This window comes from Humulus lupulus, chromosome 4, assembly GCF_963169125.1.
Source record: "Humulus lupulus chromosome 4, drHumLupu1.1, whole genome shotgun sequence".
NCBI classification, from domain to species: Eukaryota; Viridiplantae; Streptophyta; class Magnoliopsida; order Rosales; family Cannabaceae; genus Humulus; species Humulus lupulus.
This window is the reverse complement of record NC_084796.1, coordinates 46,117,896-46,140,826: the sequence shown is the minus strand read 5'-3', so window position 1 is coordinate 46,140,826 and position 22,931 is coordinate 46,117,896. Positions and strand designations below refer to the sequence as shown.

Here is a 22,931-nt window from a genome sequence, read left to right as displayed (position 1 = left end):
TGACCAAAATACCCCTAGGCTCACCCCGAGCCGAGTATTTGACCCCATTATGACCAAACGGCTAACTTGCTCCCTAGGATCACCTCATGTCAAATAATCTAAATATATCCACATAATAATGTGGTCTCAAAATATAACATTTATATATATATTCAAATATGCCCTCAACGGGCCAAAACTACAAAAATTCCCATCTAATAAGAAACGGGCCCACAGGCATGCTTAATACACCTAAACATGCAAATACAGTCATATTATAATATAACTCACATAATTCATATAATCACGCATATTATCACATAATAATACAATTAAATCAATTATTGCCCTCCTGGCCCCCTAATCAAGGCACTAATCCTTATTAGGGAAATTGGGGCGTTACAATTATCCCCTCCTTACATGAATTTTGTCCTCAAAATTTTACCTGAATAGCTTGGGATACTGATCCTGCATGTTTGACTCTTATTCCCAAGTCGGCTCCTCGACCTTGTTGTTCCTCCATAATACCTTAACCGAAGGTATGGTTTTGTTCCTCAGGACCTTGTATTTCCTGTCTAGTATCTAGAGTGGTTGTTTCTCATAGGAGAGATCTGCCTGCAGCTCGAAATCTTCGTAACTCAACACATGAGTCACGTTTGACACATACTTTCAAAGTGTCGAAATATGGAATACATTGTGTACGATCGAAATTGCCGGAGGTAAGGCCGATCTATAGGTCACCTGACTAATCCTCTCCAAGATCTCAAACGCTTCTACAAATCTTGGGCTCAGCTTGCTCTTCTTCCCAAACCTCCTCACGCCTTTTCATGGTGAGACTCTAAGGAAGACATAGTCTCCCACTTGGAACTCCACGTTCCTCCACTTTGGGTCAGCATAACTTTTCTGTCTACTTTGAAAAGTGAGCATCCGAGCTCTAATCTTCTCAATAGTCTAATTGGTCCTCTAAACTACCATGGGACCCAAGTAACTATTTTCTCCTGTCTCATCCCAATGAATGGGCGATATACATTTCCCTCCTCTCAGATTGACCATCCATCTGAGGATGTTAGGCGGTACTGAATTTCAACTGCATACCCAAATCCTTCTGCAAACTTCCCCAAAACTTGGAATTAAAGGTGGGGTCTCAATCTGATATGAACGACCTTGGAGCCCCATGAAGGTGAAATGTCTCTCTCACATAGAGATATGCGTACTAGTCAACCGTATATGTCGTCCTCACTGGTAAGAAGTGAGCTGATTTGGTGTATCGATCCATGATAACCCACACTGAATCATGTGGACCCACAGTCCTGGGTAACCCAACCACAAAATCCATTGTGATATCCTCCCATTCCACTCTGGGTTATCCAGAGGTTGTAATAGCCATGCTGGTCTCTAATGCTCAGACTTGACCTATTAACATGTCAATTAGCCACATATTTTGTCACATCCCTCTTCATCCCAGGCCACCAGTATAGCGATGTCAAATCCTGATACATCTTTGTGGTGCCTGGATGCAAAGAGTAGGGGTAGTATGAGATTCGTCTGAAATCTCCCGTCTGATAACAGTGTCCATCGAAACACAGATCTGACCATTGTATCTCAGCAAACCCATATCTGACACTGCATAGTCTCTAGCCTCTCTAGTTAGGACGTCCTCTCTGATCCTCATCAGTGGTAGATCACTCATCTGGCTTTCCTTTATTTTTTCCAACAGTGTAGACTGTAGCGTGATGTTGGCCAACTGGCCCACCAGCAACTCTATTCCAGCTCTAGTCATATCCTCTGCTAACTCTTTGGATATCTACCTCGCACTGTATAACTTCCCCAGACCCTTCTGGCTTAAGGAATCTGCCACCATGTTGGCCTTTCCTGGGTGATACAGGATTTCACAGTCATAATCCTTCACCAAATCCAAATCCAGCCAACGCCTATGTCTCATGTTCAGGTATTTCTGTGTAAAGAAGTACTTCAAGCTCTTATGGTTAGTGTATATCTCACAATTCTCGCCATAAAGGTAATGCATCCATACCGCTAATGCAAAGACCACTGCTGCTAACTCCATATCATGAGTAGGGTACCTCTGCTCATTTTCCTTCAACTATCGTGATGCACAGGCAATCACCTTCCCCATCTGCATGAGAACACAACCTAAACCCTGTCACGAGGCATCATAGTATACTATAAACTTCTCCTGGTCTATTGGAAGTCTTAGTATTTGAGCTATAATCAACTGCCGCTTCAACTCCTGGAAGTTAATCTCACACATATCTGACCATGCAAACTTCTGAGTCTTGCTTGTTAATTCTGTCAATGGAGTAGTAATCCTTCAAAACCCTTCCACAAAACGTCTGTAATAACCTGCCAATCCAAGGAAGCTTCTAATCTCTGAGGCGTTCCTTGGTCTTTGCCAGTCTCTGACTGCCTCAACCTTAGCGGTATCCACCTTGATCCCATCTCTACTGATAATGTGACCAAGGAAAGTTACCTGTGGTTACCAGAACTCACAGTTCATGAACTTCTCATAAAGTCTGTGTTCCCTCAGCCTCTGTAGAACCAACCTAAGATGTTGCTCATGTTATACCTCTAACTAAGAATTAACCAAAATATTGTCGATTAAGACGATCACAAACCGATCCAGATAATCGTTGAACACCTTGTTCATCATATCCATAAAAGCGACTGGGGCATTAGTCAAACCAAACGACATGACAAGAAACTCATAATGCCCGTATTTGGTACGAAAAACAGTCTTCGGTATATCTCCCTCCTTGATCCTCATCTGGTGATAATCAGATCGAAGATCTATCTTTGAGAATATCGTCTTGCCCTGCAACTAATAAAATAGGTCATCTATCCTTGGCATGGGATACTTGTTCTTAATGGTCAACTTGTTCAGTTCTTTGTAATCAATGCACATCCTTAGATAACTGTGTTTCTTCTTCAAAAACAGAACTGGTGCACCCCATGGTGAGAAACTGGGTCTAATAAAACCCAAGTCCAATAGCTCCTGCAACTGTACATTTAGTTCCTTCAATTCTTTCGGGGCCATTCTGTATGGTGCCCTAGACACTGGCTCTGTCCCTGGTGCCAATTCAATAACGAACTCTGTCTCTCTGTGTGGCGGCAACCCTGGTAAATCCTCTAGAAACATATCCAGAAACTCACAAACTAATCTAGTCTCTTTTGGTCCCACTGGCATGACATGAGTGGTATCTACCACACTGGCTAAGAATCCTATGCAACCACCTCGCAGTAGGTCTCTAGCCCTCAATACTGATATCATAGGTACATGGGGTCCATGCACAGTGCCAAAAAATACAAAGGGATCCTCACCCTCAGGTTCAAAGGTTAGCATCTTATTCTTGCAATCTATGGCTGCCTCATAATTCACTAACCAGTCCATAACCAAAATCATGTCAAAGTCAGTCAAAACCAAATCTATTAAGTCAATGACAACTCTTTGTCATCCACTATCACTGGCAATGCTCTGACCCATCTACTGGAAACTAATAACTCCCTAGTGGGCAATAATGTTTAGAACCCCACAGCATAATAACCACATGGCCTACACAGTCTATCAATAATCCTACTAGCAACAAAAGAGTGTGTGTAGCACCAGAATCAATCAAAACAATATAAGAGGTTCCAGGGCTAGACAGCTGACCTATCACTACTGAGGAACTAGCCTCAGCCTCTACCTGTGTCAATGCGAACACTCGAGCTGAGGTCGAGCTATCCGCCTTCCTCGGTTCTTCCTTTCTTACTCTCAGGCAATCCTTCTTTTAAGTGTCCCACTATCCCACACAAGGATCAGGCCTTTGCCTAACACTCTTTGACATGGTCCCTCCTAGTCCCATTAGTGAGTACCAAATCTGCAGCAAACTTGGCTAATCTGTCAATCTCAGTGCATACTCTGATGCTGACATATTCCCCTGAAGCATTTTACTAAACTCTTCTGCCTTTGCAACCCTAGTTGCATCGTTGTAATACTTTTCATTGAAAAGAGTTCTAAACTCTTCCGAATCTAGGGTATTGACGTTCTTGGTCTGGGAGATCACCTCCCACCGAATTCGGGCATCCTCTCGAAACATGTATGTGGAATAGGCCACCTTCTCATTACCAACCATTCTCATAAAATCCAAGATGGTGGTAACCATACTCATCCATTGTTCGACCTTAGCCGGATTTGTACTTCCTTCAAAGACTAGAGGGTGCTACTTCCTGAACCTTTCATAAAAAGGTTCCCATCTGTTGCCAGCCTCTTGTGGCTGCTCTACTGTCATCACCAACACAAGTGGTACCTTTGACTGAATGTTACCTACAGGAACCTGTTATCTCAAGAGGCATATCTCTTCTTCATACCTCAATAATCTAGCTTTCATACCAGCAAGCTCTTGCTGCCAATTCTTTGGAGTTGGTTTAGATGTTTGGCCCTGAACATCATTCTAGCCATGTCTATCACTCTGACCCTGTTCTTTTTGACCAGCTGATGAATCCGTCTACCTTGGAAACATACTTCCAACTTTTAACTTGCTACTATAATCAATTCGGCTAGTTAGGTAGTAATAACTATACCTTTTGCCGCCTACGCTCCAAGATCGAACAAACAAACATTCACATTCAATAGTCAAAGGTCAGGCCCTATCAGAATATCTCATGCACCCTAATAAGGTAGGCAGATAAGGAATTTATATCCTATTTAAGCAGTTAAACACATAACCACATAAATAGTTCCCAAACCCTGAGTCGAGCTTGTCTTTAGTGGTGAGTGTACATGCCCAACCTGTCTTCAGGAACCCTTAACTTTGGCATGCTCTGATACCAAGTTGTAACGCCCTCGTTATCCAAGATCGTTACCTTATGTATTTTATATAGTGTCAAACTCGCTAAACGAGTCATTTGTCCATAAACTTGGTTAACGACTTAGGGTTAAAAATTTTGGATAAAAGAAACAATGATTTTATTAAGACGTTAAGTTCGTACATGGGATCCCAAAATAAACATTTGCAAAGTCGTTTATATTTCCAAAAGGGGTAATTACAACTTAAAAGTTACAAACAGCCAACCTAAGCGGCAAAATAGGGTTTAACCCTTGTTCCTCATAGAAACCCTGGTCATGGTGGTCGAGCAGCTGCATATGTACATGTCACCACCGAAGCTCTCCAACTTATGGCTAGTCCAGCTTCCCTTTCTCCTTACCTGCACCACATAGCACCCGTGAGCCAAGGCTCAGCAAGAAAATTTAAACATGCTCATACGCAATTAATAACATATTACATAATCATAATAAGCATGCCTAGTAGTAATAACCCTACTCATGCATGCATTCTACTCAGATAAATGACTGCAGCATCACACCAGAGCCCATTTCCCTAAATAAATTATTAATGAGTCATACCAGGGCCCAGCCCTAGGATATGGAACTAATAAGTCACCTCAGGGCCCATTGCCCTATCCTTTGTATAACCAGCCTTAGAGCTAGCCCAGCATACCTAGCGCTTAAGTTTCCACGATTATTAGGTTGGACAAGCCTATGATGCGCTCCTGATTAGGCCTAACCACAACAACCAGCGCTCAGCATGCTATTGCCGCCGTAGAATTATATGTCAATGCTTTTCTCAATCAGATAATGCAAATAGGCATACATTAAATACTAAATATCCAGATACAGAGCATTCATCGTGTTTAATCAAAAAATCATAGGCATAATCATAATCATGCACATTTACAGGGGCCCAAGCCCTAATCACGTACATCATGTATTGGGTGCAATTTTCTTACCATTGGTCCAAGTGCAAGCAAATAAGCAAACAAGCATGACCTCCGACGACGATCATCTCCCGAGCCCTAGCAGTGACCTAATCACAACCCACAAATAACATTCTCATTACCATTTGATTCCATAATTGGACCCCAGGACCAATCTCGTGCTCTCAGGAGCTCCAATTACCCCCACACGGGGTGGTGAAATCACCCCCGGAGCCCCTAGGCCTACGCCCTAAAAATACAAAATCAAGGCCCTTAAACATCCCAGTACAGCCTTATAAGCGCCGCGGCACCCAGCCAGGGCCACCTTGCCCTGGACCACCCCATCGTCATGGCTCGGAAGAATAGCATTACGATGCCCTTACGCGAACCCAGAAAATTTTAGGTTTTTCCACCATTTTCTCCGAGCTACAACTCCCAAAATCTCACCCCAAACTTGCACCAAGGTTCCAAATGCGCCTAAAACTCTAACCAACACATCATAAGCAGTACAAACACCTCAAATCTCTAACCTAAATCAAAACCCAAGCAAAGCTTAAAACTTGGCTAAAACTTAAACCACAGCAGAAATTCTTCAGAAAACAGAGCATAACCTTACCTTAAAGAAGAATCACGACCTTTATGTTGTTCCACTTCAATCCTAGCTCCAATCTCCCTTCAATTCCCAACCCTTTTCCTCAAAATAAAAAAATTCCTCCAAAGGTATGAGAGAGAGAGAGAACTGAGGTGAGAGATGTGATCTATTTATTTTCCTGAAAAAAACTAGTGACTAAGTCACTCTAACTTGGCAAAAGACCTAGCTACCTCTAGCTAAACTCTTACCCATCAAACACCTCTAAGGGTGAATCCGTCTTTTGCCACTTTTCCTGGTTAATCATAATTAACGTCTCATAAATTCCCATTATCTCCAATATCCTCAAATATTCACTAAAAAATTTCTCATTACCCGATAAACCCCGGTAATGTACTAAATTACCAAAATACCCCTAGGCTCACCCCGAGCTTGATATTTGACCCCGTTATGACCAAACCTCTAATTTTCTCCCTAGGATCACCTCGTGCCAAATAATCCAAATATATCCACATAATAATTTGGTCTCAACATATAACACATATGTATATATTCAAATATCCCATCAACAGGCCAAATTACAAAAATGCCCTTCTAATAAGAAACAAACCCACAAGCATGCTTAATACACCTAAACATGCAAATACAGTCATATTATAATATAACTCACATAATTTATATAACCATGCATATTATTACATAATAATGCAATTAAATCAAATATTGCCCACATGGCCCCCTAATCAAGGCACTAAGCCTTATTAGGGAAATTGGGGCGTTACAGTGGTTGTGAAGGTGATGGTGGTGGTGTTGGGGAATCTGTGATGGTGGTGGTGGAGGTATTGGTGGGCTGGTGGCGATGGATCTGATGGTGTTTGAGAGGATTATAGAGAGAGATAGAGAAATTTGAGAGAATAAGAGAAATGGGGAAGAAGGGGTTCAGCGGCTATGGCTATGACTTTTCCTAGCGCATTTTCATTGCACTGGAAAAATTCTAAATTGTGTCGGTAAAATCCGAATCCAAAACGACGTCGTTTACTTAAAAAAGACTTTTGCCGACACAATTTAGACTTTTTTCAGTGCAATGAAACGCGCCGGCAAAAGTCTACCTACCAAACTAATTTAAAACGTGGACTTTTGCCAGTGTTTTCTACCTAACACGTCAGCAAAAGTTCTTACACCAGGGCAAATATGCCCCAGTAAAAGTCTGTTAGCAACGAAAAAAGTCATGAAATTTCTAATAATTCATTTTTTTATTTTCATTTAAAAAAAACTAATAATCGAGCGTCGGGGACAATAATTGAAACATTTATTGTTTTTAAACACAAAATAATAGTTAAAATGCTTAGTACTTTTGGGGTGTTATATCGACCAACAACAATACAAACGCTATGAACGAACTAGGCTAATTTTTCAGTATTCCTTTTAATTTTGAATATTTTAACACTTACTGTTTAATCGAATTATTTATAATTTCCATATTCACTTATCAATACTAAATATTTCTAAAATTTTGTGAATTGGATGACATACAATAAATAATTATAAATCACAAGAGTTTATCTACTTACACAATCAATATGATCATTATTAATTCTTGTTAATTATGATAAAACAATAGTGCTATGATCGAATAATCCTTTATTGGTCAAAAAATGAACAATTATTTAACGTTCGACGCAAACTATTAATACGATTTTATATATCAACATTGAAACCTACATATAATAATAATAATAATAATAATAATAATAATAATAATACAAATGAGTACGTAACATTAATAATGCTCACTGAGAGCAAGATTATAGATATTCATAAACATTGTGTGTAATCAAACCGTTTATTAGACCTATGATAACAAATAATTAAAAAAAATCGTATGGTTAGATAAACATAATCGAAAATGATCACAACTCTGATAGTTGATAATTACAAAGTGGATTAGTATTTTTCGTTAATCTTAGAACAATCTAACGACATTGTATCATTGATTAGATGTTAAATACTCATTAATTTATGAATGATACTACATAAAACTTTAATCACTTCGAAAAATATAAAAATAATTGTGTATTTCTAATATGTAATACTTTTACTGGCGCAATTTTATCTTTTTCTAGCGCATTTATGACTTCTACGGCGTGTTTAAATGACTTTTGTTGACGCAATTGTGTAATGCGCCAGGAAAAGTAGAACCGTCAAAACTCGGTTCAGGAAAAAAGACATTTGTCGGCCCAAGAATGCCTTATGTGTCGGCAAAAAGTATGCCGTAAAATGTTCACAAATCTTTGTCAGCACAATTTCGAATGGCGTAGGAAAAACATCTTTTCCCGGTGCCATTTGGAATTGCGCCGGCAAAAACAACTTATGCCAGCGCAAATTAACATCGACATTGCCGGTGTAATTTATGAATTGCACAGGGAAAAGATGCTTTTTCCATGAGGCCAGCGGACGAGAACGATCCAGAAACGCCATAGAATAATGATTTGTCTTGTTTACCCAAAAAAGACTCACTTGATGATGTGGCAAGATTAGTACGCAAATGAGATGCGCGTGACTATTTAAATAGTTACGTTCAGTCGACCATCGACCAGAGGAGAATTCGTACGGTAGAGGGCATATTTCTTAGGCGACCAAGGCTGGTTGAATTATATCAGATATTTTCTAGAGATATTTGATCTTGCATTTATGTTGTAGACGCTCAAAATTACATGCTTGTAAAAGACCCAAAGTACGCGCTCAGGTCCCATGAGTGCTTACATACATGGATAAGCCGCGGTGTCCTTGGGCCAGCATCGTCTTGCGTCTCGCATGCCCCGTACCTACCTAGATGGCCGAGGGGCCTCGCGCGAAGAAGCATCTCGCACGCACTAAGCCTGCCATGCCCAACGCCTCGTGCCTAGGTCTTCTGAGGGTACCTCGGCCTCGCGCACCTGGCGTGCCTCGCATGCCAACACCCCGCGCGACAGCGCCTCGCATGCCAACGCCTCGCACGAGCTAATAGGCATCATGTGCCAGCGCCTTGCGCCCCCAGCAGGCCTCGCGTGCCAGCGCCTTGTGCACGCTAGTGGGCCTTGCGTACCAGCGACTCGCACACCCAGCACGCCTCGCGTGCCAACGCCTCGTGTGCGCTAGTGGGCCTCACGTGCTAGCGCCTCACATGCCCAGTAGGCCTCGCGTGCCAGCCCCTCGCGCACGCCCAAGGCATCCCAAGTGTCTCGCACCCTGCACCTCAAGTGGATGTCTCCTATGAAGACCTATCAAGACCCCAACATTTAGAAGTAGAAGCCCAAGTGTAATTCAAAAGGATCGTACTAGCACAATCTTATACGAGGTACTACCTTTAAGACCCCATATGTTTGATACGGATACTCATGCCAAACAAGTAGTGGGAGTACTAGGAGAGGGGACATGGCCTGTATGTCTCAGATTAGATGTCAGAGCCGACACTACCACCACCTGCGCCACTACGCCTGGCGCCACTCCTCTGATATTCGTACGAATTGAGTAGTGGAAACATCCTCATGGTATCTTGCCATGTACTGAAGCCAACACCACTACTCCTGAGACCACTCTCTTGACAGTGTACTTGTGTACTACCTGGTCCCCTGGACCACCATGTATCAAGGGCCATTACAGCCCAATATAAAAGGAACCCCACTTCCACATGAGGGGTTTGGAAAAAACACTGTAGCACTACACCATAAAAAATGCAAGTTCATTTCACCATTTTCTTTCTACAACTATTCTATGAGTTTCTGATTAGATCTTTGAAGTTTTTCATTTGATAAGCTCTATATTTCAATTTTTCTAACTTAACTTGGTTGACGAGTTCTCACCGTCAACATATGTAAAAAGTGTAATTTCCATTATTATTCAGATATGTTTGTATTAAATATAATCAAGGCCCATAGGCCCATAAGTAGATCCTTGAGCCTATAAATAAGACTCAAAAGGCTCAAATGAGGGATCTTTTAGGGGGGGCGGAGGGAGAAAAATCAGTGTTTTTGCATAATTCTTTGTATTTATTATTGGATATTGTGAAACTCGGTAAACCCTTGTTTACTGATCGTAGGTTCTCTTTACATTAATAAGAACACTAAGTGGATGTAGGTCATTACCATCACTTGGATCTGAACCACTATAAATTCTTGTGTCATTTATATTCATGACTTTAATTCATCAAATTTCTATTGTTTTATTTGACTCTGTGTCGTTTACCAAATCAAGGGTCAACATTTTGGTACTTTCATTGAGAGCTGAACTCAAGACCTCCAAGAAGATCAAATGGCGAAAATAACTAGGAAAATTGAGCAAACCTCAGGGAGTGTGCCAAATCAACATCGTCCACAAGGTGTAGCTGAGGATGAGCCACAGGTGGAATTGGAAGAGGAGGAGATAGATTCTGAGACTTTGCGGACGACATTGACTGTGTTGAAAGAGGAATTAACTAATTTGAGAGCTAATCAATCAAATGTGGCTGAAACATTGGCGCTGCAGCAAAGGGAGATTGACCGGCAGTGCCAAGAACTGAATGAGAGGCAAGCTGACATGGACCGCCGACAAAGGGATGCCACTGCGGCCTTGGAGGTAGCCATTCAGTTGGCACGAGGACAGCCTACACTTGCCTCCCAATCGGATCAACCACCTAATACTCACCCACAACAAAATCCACATTCAAAACATCCCCAACATCACCACAATCTGCCACAACCAATGAATCCTCAGGGGTCAGAGCAACCCCCTGATGCTCAACAGGAGAGGCCGTTCTATGATCTTGAGCAGCAACCAAGCTCCCGTGCTGATCAAAATAATACCCAGCAGCAAAGGCAGAATTGGGCCAAACAGCATCCTAGAAGCCCTGGACGCCAGATGGCTGAGGAACAAAACCCTCCTAGCAGAGGACAACGTCCTTTGGGGAGTAAAAGTCAGGTGGAGTCAGGCTCTGCGGTCAGGGGTCCCCCACGACATAAGAATTTCAGGGAACCTACCGACCAACACAGGTCTCCGCCTACCTATCGAGACATTCCAGCAGGGAGAGAGGGAAATAGTGCGAACAGCAGGTCGCACCATCATAGGTCACAATTTAGAGATGGCCATGATAATAATGAGGTGGACTCTGGCAGGAGGAATGCTAGTCGACGGCAAGAGGAGAGGGGTGAAGGACAGAACCCTCCGCCTATGGAGAATCAACCAATAAGACAGAATGTTGGGGGACAACCTAAACAGCCCAATGTCTTTGACCGACTAGGTGTGAGCGAGCAAAGGCGAAGGGAAGAAGACCTGAGGGATGTTCTCAATGATCGAAGGAAAAGGCACGACGAGTACTTCCCCCAGCACTGGTCGCTCTAGTAGTACCATATGTGGTACAGGCTCAGCTAGATGCCTTAAATTAGGTCGTCCTGCAATTGGTTGGGAACAGAACATCCCATATAGAATTTGATCGGAGAAAGGGCACTCCATTTGTGCATAGAATTGCTGTGGCTGAGACTCCAAGCAAGTTTAAAAGGCTAGTCTTGCCTAAATTCACTGGATTGGAAGATCCCGTATCTCGCGTTAACATGCAAGATAACACCCTCAGATTTACGAGAAGAACTCGACAAAAAGAGGGTGTGTAAAAGGACCACACCCCCTATGGCACCCCAGGAAGGCAAAGGAAAGGGGGATCCTAACCCATCCACACTAAGAAACTCCTTGAATAAGAGGAGGCAAGACCTGGACACAGAAATGAGGAGCCTACGAAGCAAAATCATCACCGCCTCCGTAGGTCAAGCCTTTGAGGATGAGTTCGACCATGAGTCACCCTTCATCAAGGAGATCCAAGCCATTCAGCTCCTAGCCAACTTCAAGTAGCCCCATATGACCCCCTATGAAGGAAGCATAGATTTGAAATACCATCTGGATGCATTTAACGACATGATGAAGTTGAGGGAAATTTGTAGCGGGGCCAGATGTCATTGCTTCGCTGTCACATTGAAAGGACCTGCGTACAAATGGTTTAAAAGACTTAGACCGGGGTCCATCAAATCTTGGCAACAGTTTTTCGATGAATTCCTCCAGCAGCACCACACCGTGCGAGACTACACGATGCCAGGCACCAACCTCGCCAATGTGAAGCAAGGAGAAAATGAGAGTCTGAAGAGCTACATTCACAGGATCAATATGGAGGCAGCTAAAGTAGGGAGCTTGAACCGCAGAGAGCTGAAAATGGCCATCACAACTGGAGTGCTCCCGGGAAGCAAGTTATGGGATAACATGCTCAAGAGGGAGGTCACAGGCTTGGATGATTTCTACGAGCAAGCGCAAAAACATATTCGCGTGGAGGATGATCACGAAAGCCTCAAAGTCGGAAAAGGTCAGTCGCCACCAAAACCTTCAATCCGAGAAAGCCAAAGTGGTGCAAAGAAGAATAGGGTCTATGAGGGGAGGAGAGATGATCGACCCCAAAAGCATCAACGCTCTGATGAGCGCAGACAAGGCCCCTACACCTTTTATACTGACCTCACCCATGTGAGAGAACATATTTTTGTTACGAACGAAAACCAGGTCCCCTTCAGAAGGTCCCCACCAATGAAAAAGATCGATCTAAAAGAGATCCCAGCAAGTATTGCCAGTATCACAAAGATATCGACCACACCACCACGGAATGCAACCATTTGAAGGTGGAAATCGAGGAGCTCATCCACAGGGGACATTTGGGCAGATATGTGCGCAAGGAGAGCCAAAGGCCAGAAGATGGAGCATTCCCGCCGCGGGTGCGAGAGGTGGCCCCAGAAGTACAGGGAGAGGTCAGGACCATCTTTGGAGGACCAGGATTCGGGGGCAAATCAAGGAAGGGGCGAGATAGATATGCCAAGGAGGCCAGACGAAGTCCACCACTGTGCATCTGAAGTCTGGAGCAACGCCCCCTAAAGAGTTTTAAGGGTTAAAATGACTCAATATCCTTCACCGAAGAAGACGCCCAGGGTGTACACTTCCCCCATAATGATCCCTAGTGTTGACTGTCCAGCTTGCTAACATGAGGGTGCAATGGGTCTTGGTGGATAACGGAAGCTCTGTGGACATCTTATATCGCCCAGCGCTGGAGAAGATGGGACTAAACCTCTGACACCTAAAGCCTTGCAATACTTATTTATATGGATTTACGAGAGATTCGATACAATCCCTAGGGGAAATCGAGTTATCCCTCACTATTGGAGAACAGCCCAGACAAACCACCATAATGGCAAACTTTGTTGTGGTAGATTGCGCCTTAGCCTTCAATGCGGTATTAGGGAGACCTTCCCTAAGAGAATTGAAGGTGATAACTTCTGTATACCACTTAGCTATGAAATTCCTAACTCCCGGGGGAATAGCATGCATGAAAGGAGAGCGGAAGGAAGCGAGAGAATGCTATAATACATCCCTCCGCATAGCCACAAAGCCAACAGCGCCTATGGCGATGGATGTGCATGAAGGCGCGAACCCAAGAGAATTGGACCCATGAGTCACAGAAGAGCCCAGAGCTAAATCGATAGAGGAATTGGAGGAAGTAACAGTCATGAATGAGCCGTTGAGAAAGTTAAAGGTAGGGAAAAACCTTGTCGGTGACATGAAGGAGAAGCTAGTAGAGTTCTTAAAAGCCAACCTCGACGTATTCGCCTGGAGTCACGAGGATATGGTGGGGATAGACCCAGCGATCATGTGCCACCATCTGAACATTGATCCAAAAGCAAGGCCGATGAGGCAGAAAAGGAGAGCGCTGGACCCAGAGAGATACGCGGCCCTAAAAGAGGAGGTTGACAAGTTAAAGGCGAGCGGGTTCATCCGGGAGGCATTTTACCCACTATGGGTATCAAACCCAATGCTAGTCCCGAAGCCCAACGAAAAATGGAGGACTTGTGTGGATTTTACCAGCCTCAACAAGGCCTGCCCTAAGGACAGCTTCCCGCTTCCTAGGATAGACCAGTGGATAGATGCCGCAGTGGGGCATAAGCTACTTAGCTTCATGGATTCATATTCTAGGTATAACCAAATACCCTTGAACCCTGCTGACGAAGAGCACACTTCGTTCATAACAGACAAGGGGTTGTATTACTATAGAGTGATGCCCTTTGGTTTAAAAAACGCAGGTGCCACTTATCAATGGTTGGTGAACAAAATGTTCGCAAATCAAATAGGAAGGAACATGGAAGTATACGTGGACGATATGCTGGTGAAGACAAAGAAGGCGGGGGAGCTCACCAGCGACCTCATGGAAATGTTCAACACCCTTCGAAGGTATAGAATGAAGTTGAATCCACTCAAATGCACCTTCGAAGTTTCGTCAGGAAAATTCCTGGGTTTCATGGTAAATTCCCGAGGTATCAAGGCTAATCCTGAAAAGATCAAGGCCTTGCTGGAAATGAGCCCACCACGAAGAAAAAAAGAGGTGTAATGCTTAACGGGGAGAGTGGCAGCCCTCAATAGGTTCATCTCCAGGTCTACTGACAAATGCCTCCCTTTCTTCAACATCCTAAAAGGGAACAAAAAGTCTGCTTGGGATGACGAATGCGAGGATGCCTTCACCAAGCTAAAGGAACACCTTGGGAAGCCACCCCTTTTGGCCAAGCCAAAAAAAGGGGAGAAGTTGTATTTGTATTTAGTTATATCAGAGCATGCCATAAGCGCCACCTTGGTCAAGGGGGAAAAGAAGCACCAGTAACCTGTCTACTATGTGAGTAAACTGTTGGTAGACGCAGAAACCCGATACCCGGAAATAAAGAAGTTAGCATATGCCCTGATAGTGGCTTCCCAAAAGTTGAGGTGCTCAACACCCCCTGCGTCAAGTCTTGCACAAGCCGAAGACTTCAGGAAGATTGTTAAAATGGTCGATTGAATTGAGTCAGTTCGACATCACTTACACCCCAAGGACCTCAATCAATGGGTAGGTACTTGCAGACTTTATAGTCGATTTTGCATACCGACCCCAAGAGGAGAGGGAAATAGAGGAGAACGAACCGGGGCATGAAGAGGAAAGGCACCATGAAGAATGGAGCCTCCATGTAGATGGGGTATCTAATGAAGGGGGAGCCGGCACTGGCATAGTGATGATGGGACCTGAAGGGCACAAGATGTATTGCGCCCTAAGATTTGGATTCGAAGCTTCCAATAACGAGGCAGAATATGAGGCATTGTTGGCCGGCCTGCGGCTAGCTAAGGAGTTAAAGGTATCCCACTTGCATGTCTTTAGTGAGTCGCAGCTGGTAGTGTTTCAAATGAAGGTCGAATACCAAGCTAGAGGTCCAAAAATGGCTGCATACCTCACCAAGGTGAAGGAGTATTTGGATCAGTTCGAAAAATACACGATAGAACAGATCCCCAGGGAGTATAACACAAATGTCGATGCACTCGCAAAACTTGCCTCCACACAAGACGAAGACATGCTTGAGTCCATACCGGTCGAATATCTCCCCAAGCCAAGCATAGTAGAAGAAAGGATCAACACAGTCAAGAGCTCTGAGGAGTCATGGTTTGCACCCATTGGAAGGTACTTAAATGACGGGACCTTGCCTTTGGATAAAAAAGAGGCCCACTAACTGATTTACAAAGCCACCCAGTACACCCTAGTAGATGGAACCTTATATAAGAGAGGCTTCTCGACCCCGCTCCTGCAGTGCGTAGATAAGGGAGAGGTGTCAAAAAATTTACAAGAGATACACGAAGGAGAATGTGGAAACCATGTTGGGGGGCAGTCCACGGCAAAAAAGGCCATCCTTCAAGGGTATTATTGGCCTACCATGGAGAAGGACGCGAGCGACTTTGCGAGAAGGTGTGACAAGTGCCAGAGACATGCGAATTACCCCCGACAATCGCCAAATGAGCTGGTGAGCATGACCAGTCTATGGCCCTTCACTGTGTGGGAGATTGACTTGATAGGGGCACTGCCAACAGGAAGAGGAGGAGCTAAGTATGCGGTGGTAGTAGTCGACTATTTCACTAAGTGGGTGAAAGCGGAGCCTTTAGTCAACATAACGGCTAAGCAGATCACCACCTTTGTCAACAAGTACATTGTTTGCAGGTTCGGAGTACCTTACAAGATTATCTCCGACAATGGAACACAATTTGAAGGAGGGATGTTCGAGGACTACTGCAAGTCAAAAGGAATCAGGAGGAGTTTCTCTGCGGTAGTACATCCCCAAGCCAATGGGCAAGTAGAGGCCATCAACAAAATCCTGAAAAGGAACTTGAAAACTAAGTTGGAAAAGTTGAAAGGGGCCAAGGTTGAGGAACTCTCAAATGTGCTCTAGGCCTACAGGACCACCCCTCGTTCCACCACTGGGGAGACACCTTTCGCCTTGGCCTATGGCTGCGAGGCTGTCCTTGCGATAGAAATGAAGATTAACTCCATCCGCACGCAAGCATATGATGACCAGGCTAACATCACAACATTAGTCGAGAACTTGGACCTGCTGGAAGCCAAGAGGGAAAGGGCACAACCAAGGTTGGCCACATATCAGCAATGACCAGCGAGGTACTACAATTCAAGGGTACGAGAGAGAAGGTTCAAGGTAGGAGACTTAGTACTAAGGAAGGTACTCCCCAACACGCGAGACCCGGGGGTACTGGGGGCGAACTGGGAAGGACCCTACCAGGTTGCTCAGTGCATACCACCAAAAACCTACAAACTGGCCCGTATGGATAACACCATTATACCTCGGGCGTGGAATGCGGAGCACCTCAAGAAATACTACCAGTGAGACTTTTGCACCCATGTAAAGAAGACCTATGTTTAGTTTGGTCCCTGTTATGTTGACTTAGTAAGTAAGAATTAAAGAGGCTACCTGGGTAACCTCCTAATTAGATGTAACCATTCCATATGTATGTCATTGTAACCCGCACGCTATGAATGAAACTGTTCGCCACTTTACGTGTCATTCTTCTTCCATATAGCACCCACCAAAGTGCCTGCTGAAATAAATTTCACCAGACACTTAAGGGGGTAGGACGGGAGGCAAAACATACAGCAAACAGGAGGATCCTAAAAAGGACTCCTCATATCATAGGGAACCTAAAAAGGACCCTCTAACAGGAGGATCCTAAAAAGGACCCCTCATATCAGAGGGAACCTAAAAAGGACCCTCTATCAAGAGGATCCTAAAAGGACCCCTTATATTAGGGCCTTAAACGAGGTCCTTATATAAAAAAAAAATGTGTGATGAACCCTAACAAACAGGGAGAAGACCTTGCAAGGCATCTCTTGAGTTCACAAGGATTAGCTACCCTTGTGAACATCAAGGAGGCCAAAAGGTCTTACAAAAAAAAAAAACAAACTTCCAAATAAAGGCAGATGCTCCTGCAAGGGGAAAGGCCTCAAAAAGAGCACCCACCAATAAGCCTAAAGCGGCTACCAAGTCGTCTAGCCAAAAAGGGTCCTAAAAGAGACCCTTGCAAAAATAGTACTATGAATAATGACGAGAAGGATGCTTCTCGCAAGAAATAATAAGCGCGCGCAAAAATATATAAAGGATAGCTAGAACCCAAGGGGTCAATATATCCTTATAATAACAATCAAGAGGCACCAAAAAAGGACCTATTGAACCCTTTCACATGGGCTCCAAAGGACCTCTAGCTTGATAAATAAAAAAGGGAACCTACCGAACCCCATCATACTGGCTCAAAAAGACCTCGAACACAGAGGAATAAAAGATGAATAATCGCATATGTATATGTAAAAAAAAAAGAGTATTGGTAACATAACAAGACTTTAAAAAAAATTATTATTACAAGCATAATAAGGCTCGAACAAGCATACATCCACAGTGGACTAACTAGCAAAAATTATAACATGACAATCTCAAGGCCTCCTACCACGGGCATTCCACCCAGCCGCCCGAGCAACGACGTGCTCACCAAAGGAGGAGAAATCGAAGTTAGGACCCTGCCTCCATACGCCATAAAGGACGCGCTCTATGAACCTATACTCAATAGCTGCCTTGTCCACCTCTAAGGAAGCGACCCTCCTCTGTGACGTAGCTGTAGCAGCCTTGGCACCCTCAAGTTTGGCCTCTAAGGAAGCGACCCTCTCCTGCGATGCAGCCGCAGTAGCCTTGGCACCCTGGAGTTCGGCCTCTAAGCTAGTGACCCTTTCCTGCAACATCGTGGCCTTGGCAATCGCCCTCTTCTTCTTTTTTGATGAGGCAGAAGCTTTCACCAAGGCCTTCTCTAGCTTAGACTTGGCTTCAGCAAGCTCCCTCTCGAGCTCCTGGACCTGAACCGCAAGACGGTCCCTCTTGGCATTCGACGTGGAAAGATTGTGAGCCGAGTCGGCAAACCGCTGAGCCACTGTATAGGTCTGCACAAGAAAAATAACAACAACAATGATAAGTAACAAAGAAAAAAAAAAGGAATAAAAAGGGATAAGGCCGACATAAGATGCATGAACTCACCCAAGCAGCGGAGTGCGTAAGAGTCTCCCCAAGATCCGACATAGAGAATCTCCCAAGACCACTCCAATCAGCTTCAGGGAGGTCTGTGGCGATCTGGACATACCGCTGCCCGTAAGAGGCCGCCATGCGGCCCACCCAGGGTGCCCCTTCTGAGCCAAGGGTACCTGGCTGAGTAAGGCTAGACGACCCGCTTGCCGAAACATGAGGGGGCACAGGAAGATCAGAAAAATGAGCCCCCGGTAGATCAAGAGGGGGTGCAGGAAGGTCGGGAAAGTAAGCCTCCGATGGACCGGGGTCGAGGGGAGCCTGAGGAAAAGCATCAAAGTCCTCAGGATAAGGGCAAACAAAATGCCCCGGTATGGCATGTTAATCCTGTAAGTGGGAAGCCATGTTAGGGTCTAGAGGGGCAAAAGGAGGGCATCCCCCAGGGGACGAAGACAGCTGGTGAGGTTGCCCGTGTCCAAGGGAGACTCCCTTTGGCACGCGCTCGACCTCACCTTCATCCGAGCGATGCTCAAGTGAAGCAGCCTTCGTCTTCTTTGACCCGGGAATAGTCCACAAAAACCCAAGATCCGAAACCGGGGACAGCTTATGAAAGTTGAGTTTTTCCACAGTGAATAGGTATGTAGACCTTTTCTTGGCAAGGCTAGCATTGATGAGTGTATTCACTACGTCCGCCTCCGACCCAATAACTCCAGGCATGGAGAAATGCTCTGAACGATTCACACAATTATCGACACAAACATAAGTTATAAAACAGTAAGTTTCAAAAAGAAAAGAAAAAATGTGGCTTGAAGTACTTACTGGGAGCAGAACGAAAGTGCTCATGAACAGAAAGGGGGCCCTGCACAAAGAAAAAGTCCTACTTCCAGGACCCCGGGTTGGACACAGCGCCCTCTATCAAGGGGACTGAAGTATTGGATTTTTGCAAGAAATAAAATCCCTTGGACTTAGGAGAGGGCATGAGATTGTACATGAAATGCACCTCTTGGGTCGTAGGAGCACGACGGACAAGTTCCATAAACGCGATGAAGAGGCAGCTCAAGGTCTGCCAACTGTTGGGTACCAGCTGAAGTGGAGCAAGGTCAAAATAGTTGAGAACCGCGATGAAGAACGGGTGTAGTGGGATTGTACCACCCGCCTTCAGGATATGCTCGCTCATAGCCACGTAGCCCGGATTTGGGCAGTCAGCCCGGCACTTGTCCGAAGGAACGTATAATGCGTATTCCGGAGGAACACGGTAGTTCTCTACTATTTCCATCAATTTATTTTTGGACACATGGGACACTAGGGAGGATGCCAATAGGGAGGCAGTGTCCTGGTCATCAGCAGCCACCTGTTGTCACCCTCTCTTCGGCATATCTGTAAAACTAAAAGAAAAAGGTGAGGAGGAGACAGAACACTTTACCCTCCATTTTTTCTTCCTAGCAAGAGTCTTCCACCGAGGCACCAGCTGCGAAAGTGCTAAACTAGGGAAGATCAAAAATAAGGGCTGAGGAGAAGACGGGACGGCCCCATGACAGTCATTAGGAAAGAACGGGCTAGGAGGCTCAGGCGGGAGATGTCCCTCCATAAACTCCAACTTCATCTACAAATCTAAAAGGGTCAACCTAAGGTTCTCTACATGGTCGTTAAGGTCAAGGGGGAAGGGTACTCCATCTCCTCTCAACACCGAGTCTATTTCGCTCTCTACCACCCAAATTTTATGCCTAAGTTCAGCCATATGCTCGAGGTGGCGAATACGGGTCTGCCTTAAAGTATTGTGGTCACATTAAGGATTTTCCTCAGGGGACTCTGAGTCTGAAGACAAGTCAACAAACTCGACCCCTAGAGGAATGTCGAACGGACCTTCACCTGCCATGAGACCTCGTCTCGAAAGCCTAAAGGGTTCACGTATAAATGAGAGGATTGCTACAAAACACAAAGGAATGGGCTCAAAACCTCTAGGTACAAACGCTCTAAATGACCCACAACGGGGTATGAATAAAGGGGCATGCAACAAGATTAGCTCACGACAAGCTCAGGCCAAAATACCCCATCCCGAGCAGTGCTAATTTGGACCCAATGAACATAAGGAATAAAGAAAATATACCTCAACCAAGTAAATGAGGCGCTATCGTGGTCAAAAGGAGGTTGAGGGCCAAAAGCACCGTCACGGTCAAAAAGAGCCAAATGGTCGAAAGTATGCGTCTGCAAAAATAAACAGAAAAGATGTGTTAGCCTTCAAATATCTGAAGGGATATAGACATACCAAAAATGAGCTCAAATATATATATAAAAAAAAGGGAGGAAACAATAACAAAAATGAGATAGTGGGGGATTGAACCCCTCACCTCTTGAAAGAAGAAGGAATCTCAAAACCACTGAGCTGAAGAGGTAAGGTGTGAATAATAGGCTAGACATGAAGGCCTATTTATAAGAATCAAAGAGAATAGTCTACCAGAGCACCTAAAGGTCCTCTCCTAGACTGGGGTCAAGTGTAGACGCTCAAAATTACAAGCTTGTAAAAGACCCAAAGTACGCGCTCAGGTCCCATGAGTGCTTACATACATGGATAAGCCGCGGTGTCCTTGGGACACCATCATCTTGCGTCTCGCATGCCCCGTACTTGCTCAGATGACCAAGGGGCCTCGCGCGAAGTAGCATCTCGTGCGCACTGAGCCTGCGCCTCGCGCCTGGGTCTCATGAGGGTTCCTCGGCCTCGCGCACCTGGTGTGCCTCACATGCCAACACCCCGCGCTCCAGCGCCTCACGTGCCAGCGCCTAGCAGGCCTCGCCTGCCAATGCCTCACGCACCCAGCATGCCTCGCATGCCAGCGCCTCGCGCGCCCGAGGCATCCCAGGTGTCTTGCACCCTGCACCTCAAGTGGATATCTCCTAGGAAGACCTATCAAGACCTCAACATTTAGAAGTAGAAGCCCAAGTGTAATTCAAAAGGATCGTACTAGCACAATCTTGTACGGGGTACGACCTTTAAGACCCCGTATGTCTGATACGGATACTCATGCCAGACAAGTAGTGGGAGTACTAGGAGAGGGGACATGGCCTGTATGTCTCTGATCAGATGTCAGAGTCAACACCACCACCACCTGCGCCACTACACCTAGTGCCACTCCTCTGATATTCGTACGAATTGAGTAGTGGAAACATCCTCATGGTATCTTGCCATGTACTGAAGCCAACACCACTACTCCTGAGACCACTCTCTTTACAGTGTACTTGTGTACTACCTGGTCCCCTGGACCACCATGTATCAAGGGCCATTACAGCCCAATATAAAAGGAACCCCACTTCCACATGAGGGGGGGTTGGAAAAAACACTGTAGCACTACACCATAAAAAATACAAGTTCATTTCACCATTTTCTTTCTGCAACTATTCTTTGAGTTTCTGATTAGATCTTTGAAGTTTTTCAATTGATAAGCTCTATATTTCAATTTTTCTAACTTAACTTGGTTGACGAGTTCTCACCGTCAACATATGTAAAAAGTGTAATTTCCATTATTATTCAGATATGTTTGTATTAAATATAATCAAGGCCCATAGGCCCATAAGTAGATCCTTGAGCCTATAAATAAGACTCAAAAGGCTCAAATGAGGGATCTTTTAGGGGGGGCGGAGGGAGAAAAATCAGTGTTTTTGCACAATTCTTTGTATTTATTATTGGATATTGTGAAACTCGGTAAACCCTTGTTTACTGATCGTAGGTTCTCTTTACATTAATAAGAACACTAAGTGGATGTAGGTCATTACCATCACTTGGATCTGAACCACTATAAATTCTTGTGTCATTTATATTCATGACTTTAATTCATCAAATTTCTATTGTTTTATTTGACTCTGTGTCGTTTACCAAATCAAGGGTCAACATTTTGGTACTTTCATTGAGAGCTGAACTCAAGACCTCCAAGAAGATCAAATGGCGAAAATAACTAGGAAAATTGAGCAAACCTCAGGGAGTGTGCCAAATCAACATCGTCCACAAGGTGTAGCTGAGGATGAGCCACAGGTGGAATTGGAAGAGGAGGAGATAGATTCTGAGACTTTGCGGACGACATTGACTGTGTTGAAAGAGGAATTAACTAATTTGAGAGCTAATCAATCAAATGTGGCTGAAACATTGGCGCTACAGCAAAGGGAGATTGACCGGCAGTGCCAAGAACTGAATGAGAGGCAAGCTGACATGGACCGCCGACAAAGGG

General features: G+C 44.6%; 1 protein-coding gene across 1 annotated transcript; it reads left to right on the top strand.

Moving 5' to 3' along the window:
- The first annotated feature begins 10,873 nt into the window (after positions 1-10,873).
- LOC133832140 (glutenin, low molecular weight subunit-like) lies at positions 10,874-11,674 on the top strand. The gene is made up of 2 exons (XM_062262523.1): positions 10,874-11,325; positions 11,449-11,674. Exons 1-2 carry the CDS (start codon positions 10,874-10,876, stop codon positions 11,672-11,674), a joined length of 678 nt encoding a protein of 225 aa, XP_062118507.1.
- Positions 11,675-22,931: the final 11,257 nt, after the last annotated feature.

Excerpts from the sequence above, each read along its gene's own strand:
- LOC133832140 (XM_062262523.1), top strand. The coding sequence starts at position 10,874 with ATGGACCGCCGACAAAGGGATGCCACTGCGGCCTTGGAGGTAGCCATT. Across the intron at positions 11,326-11,448 it reads GAACCTACCGACCAACACAG|GAGGAATGCTAGTCGACGGC; the intron begins GTCTCCGCCTAC and ends GGACTCTGGCAG.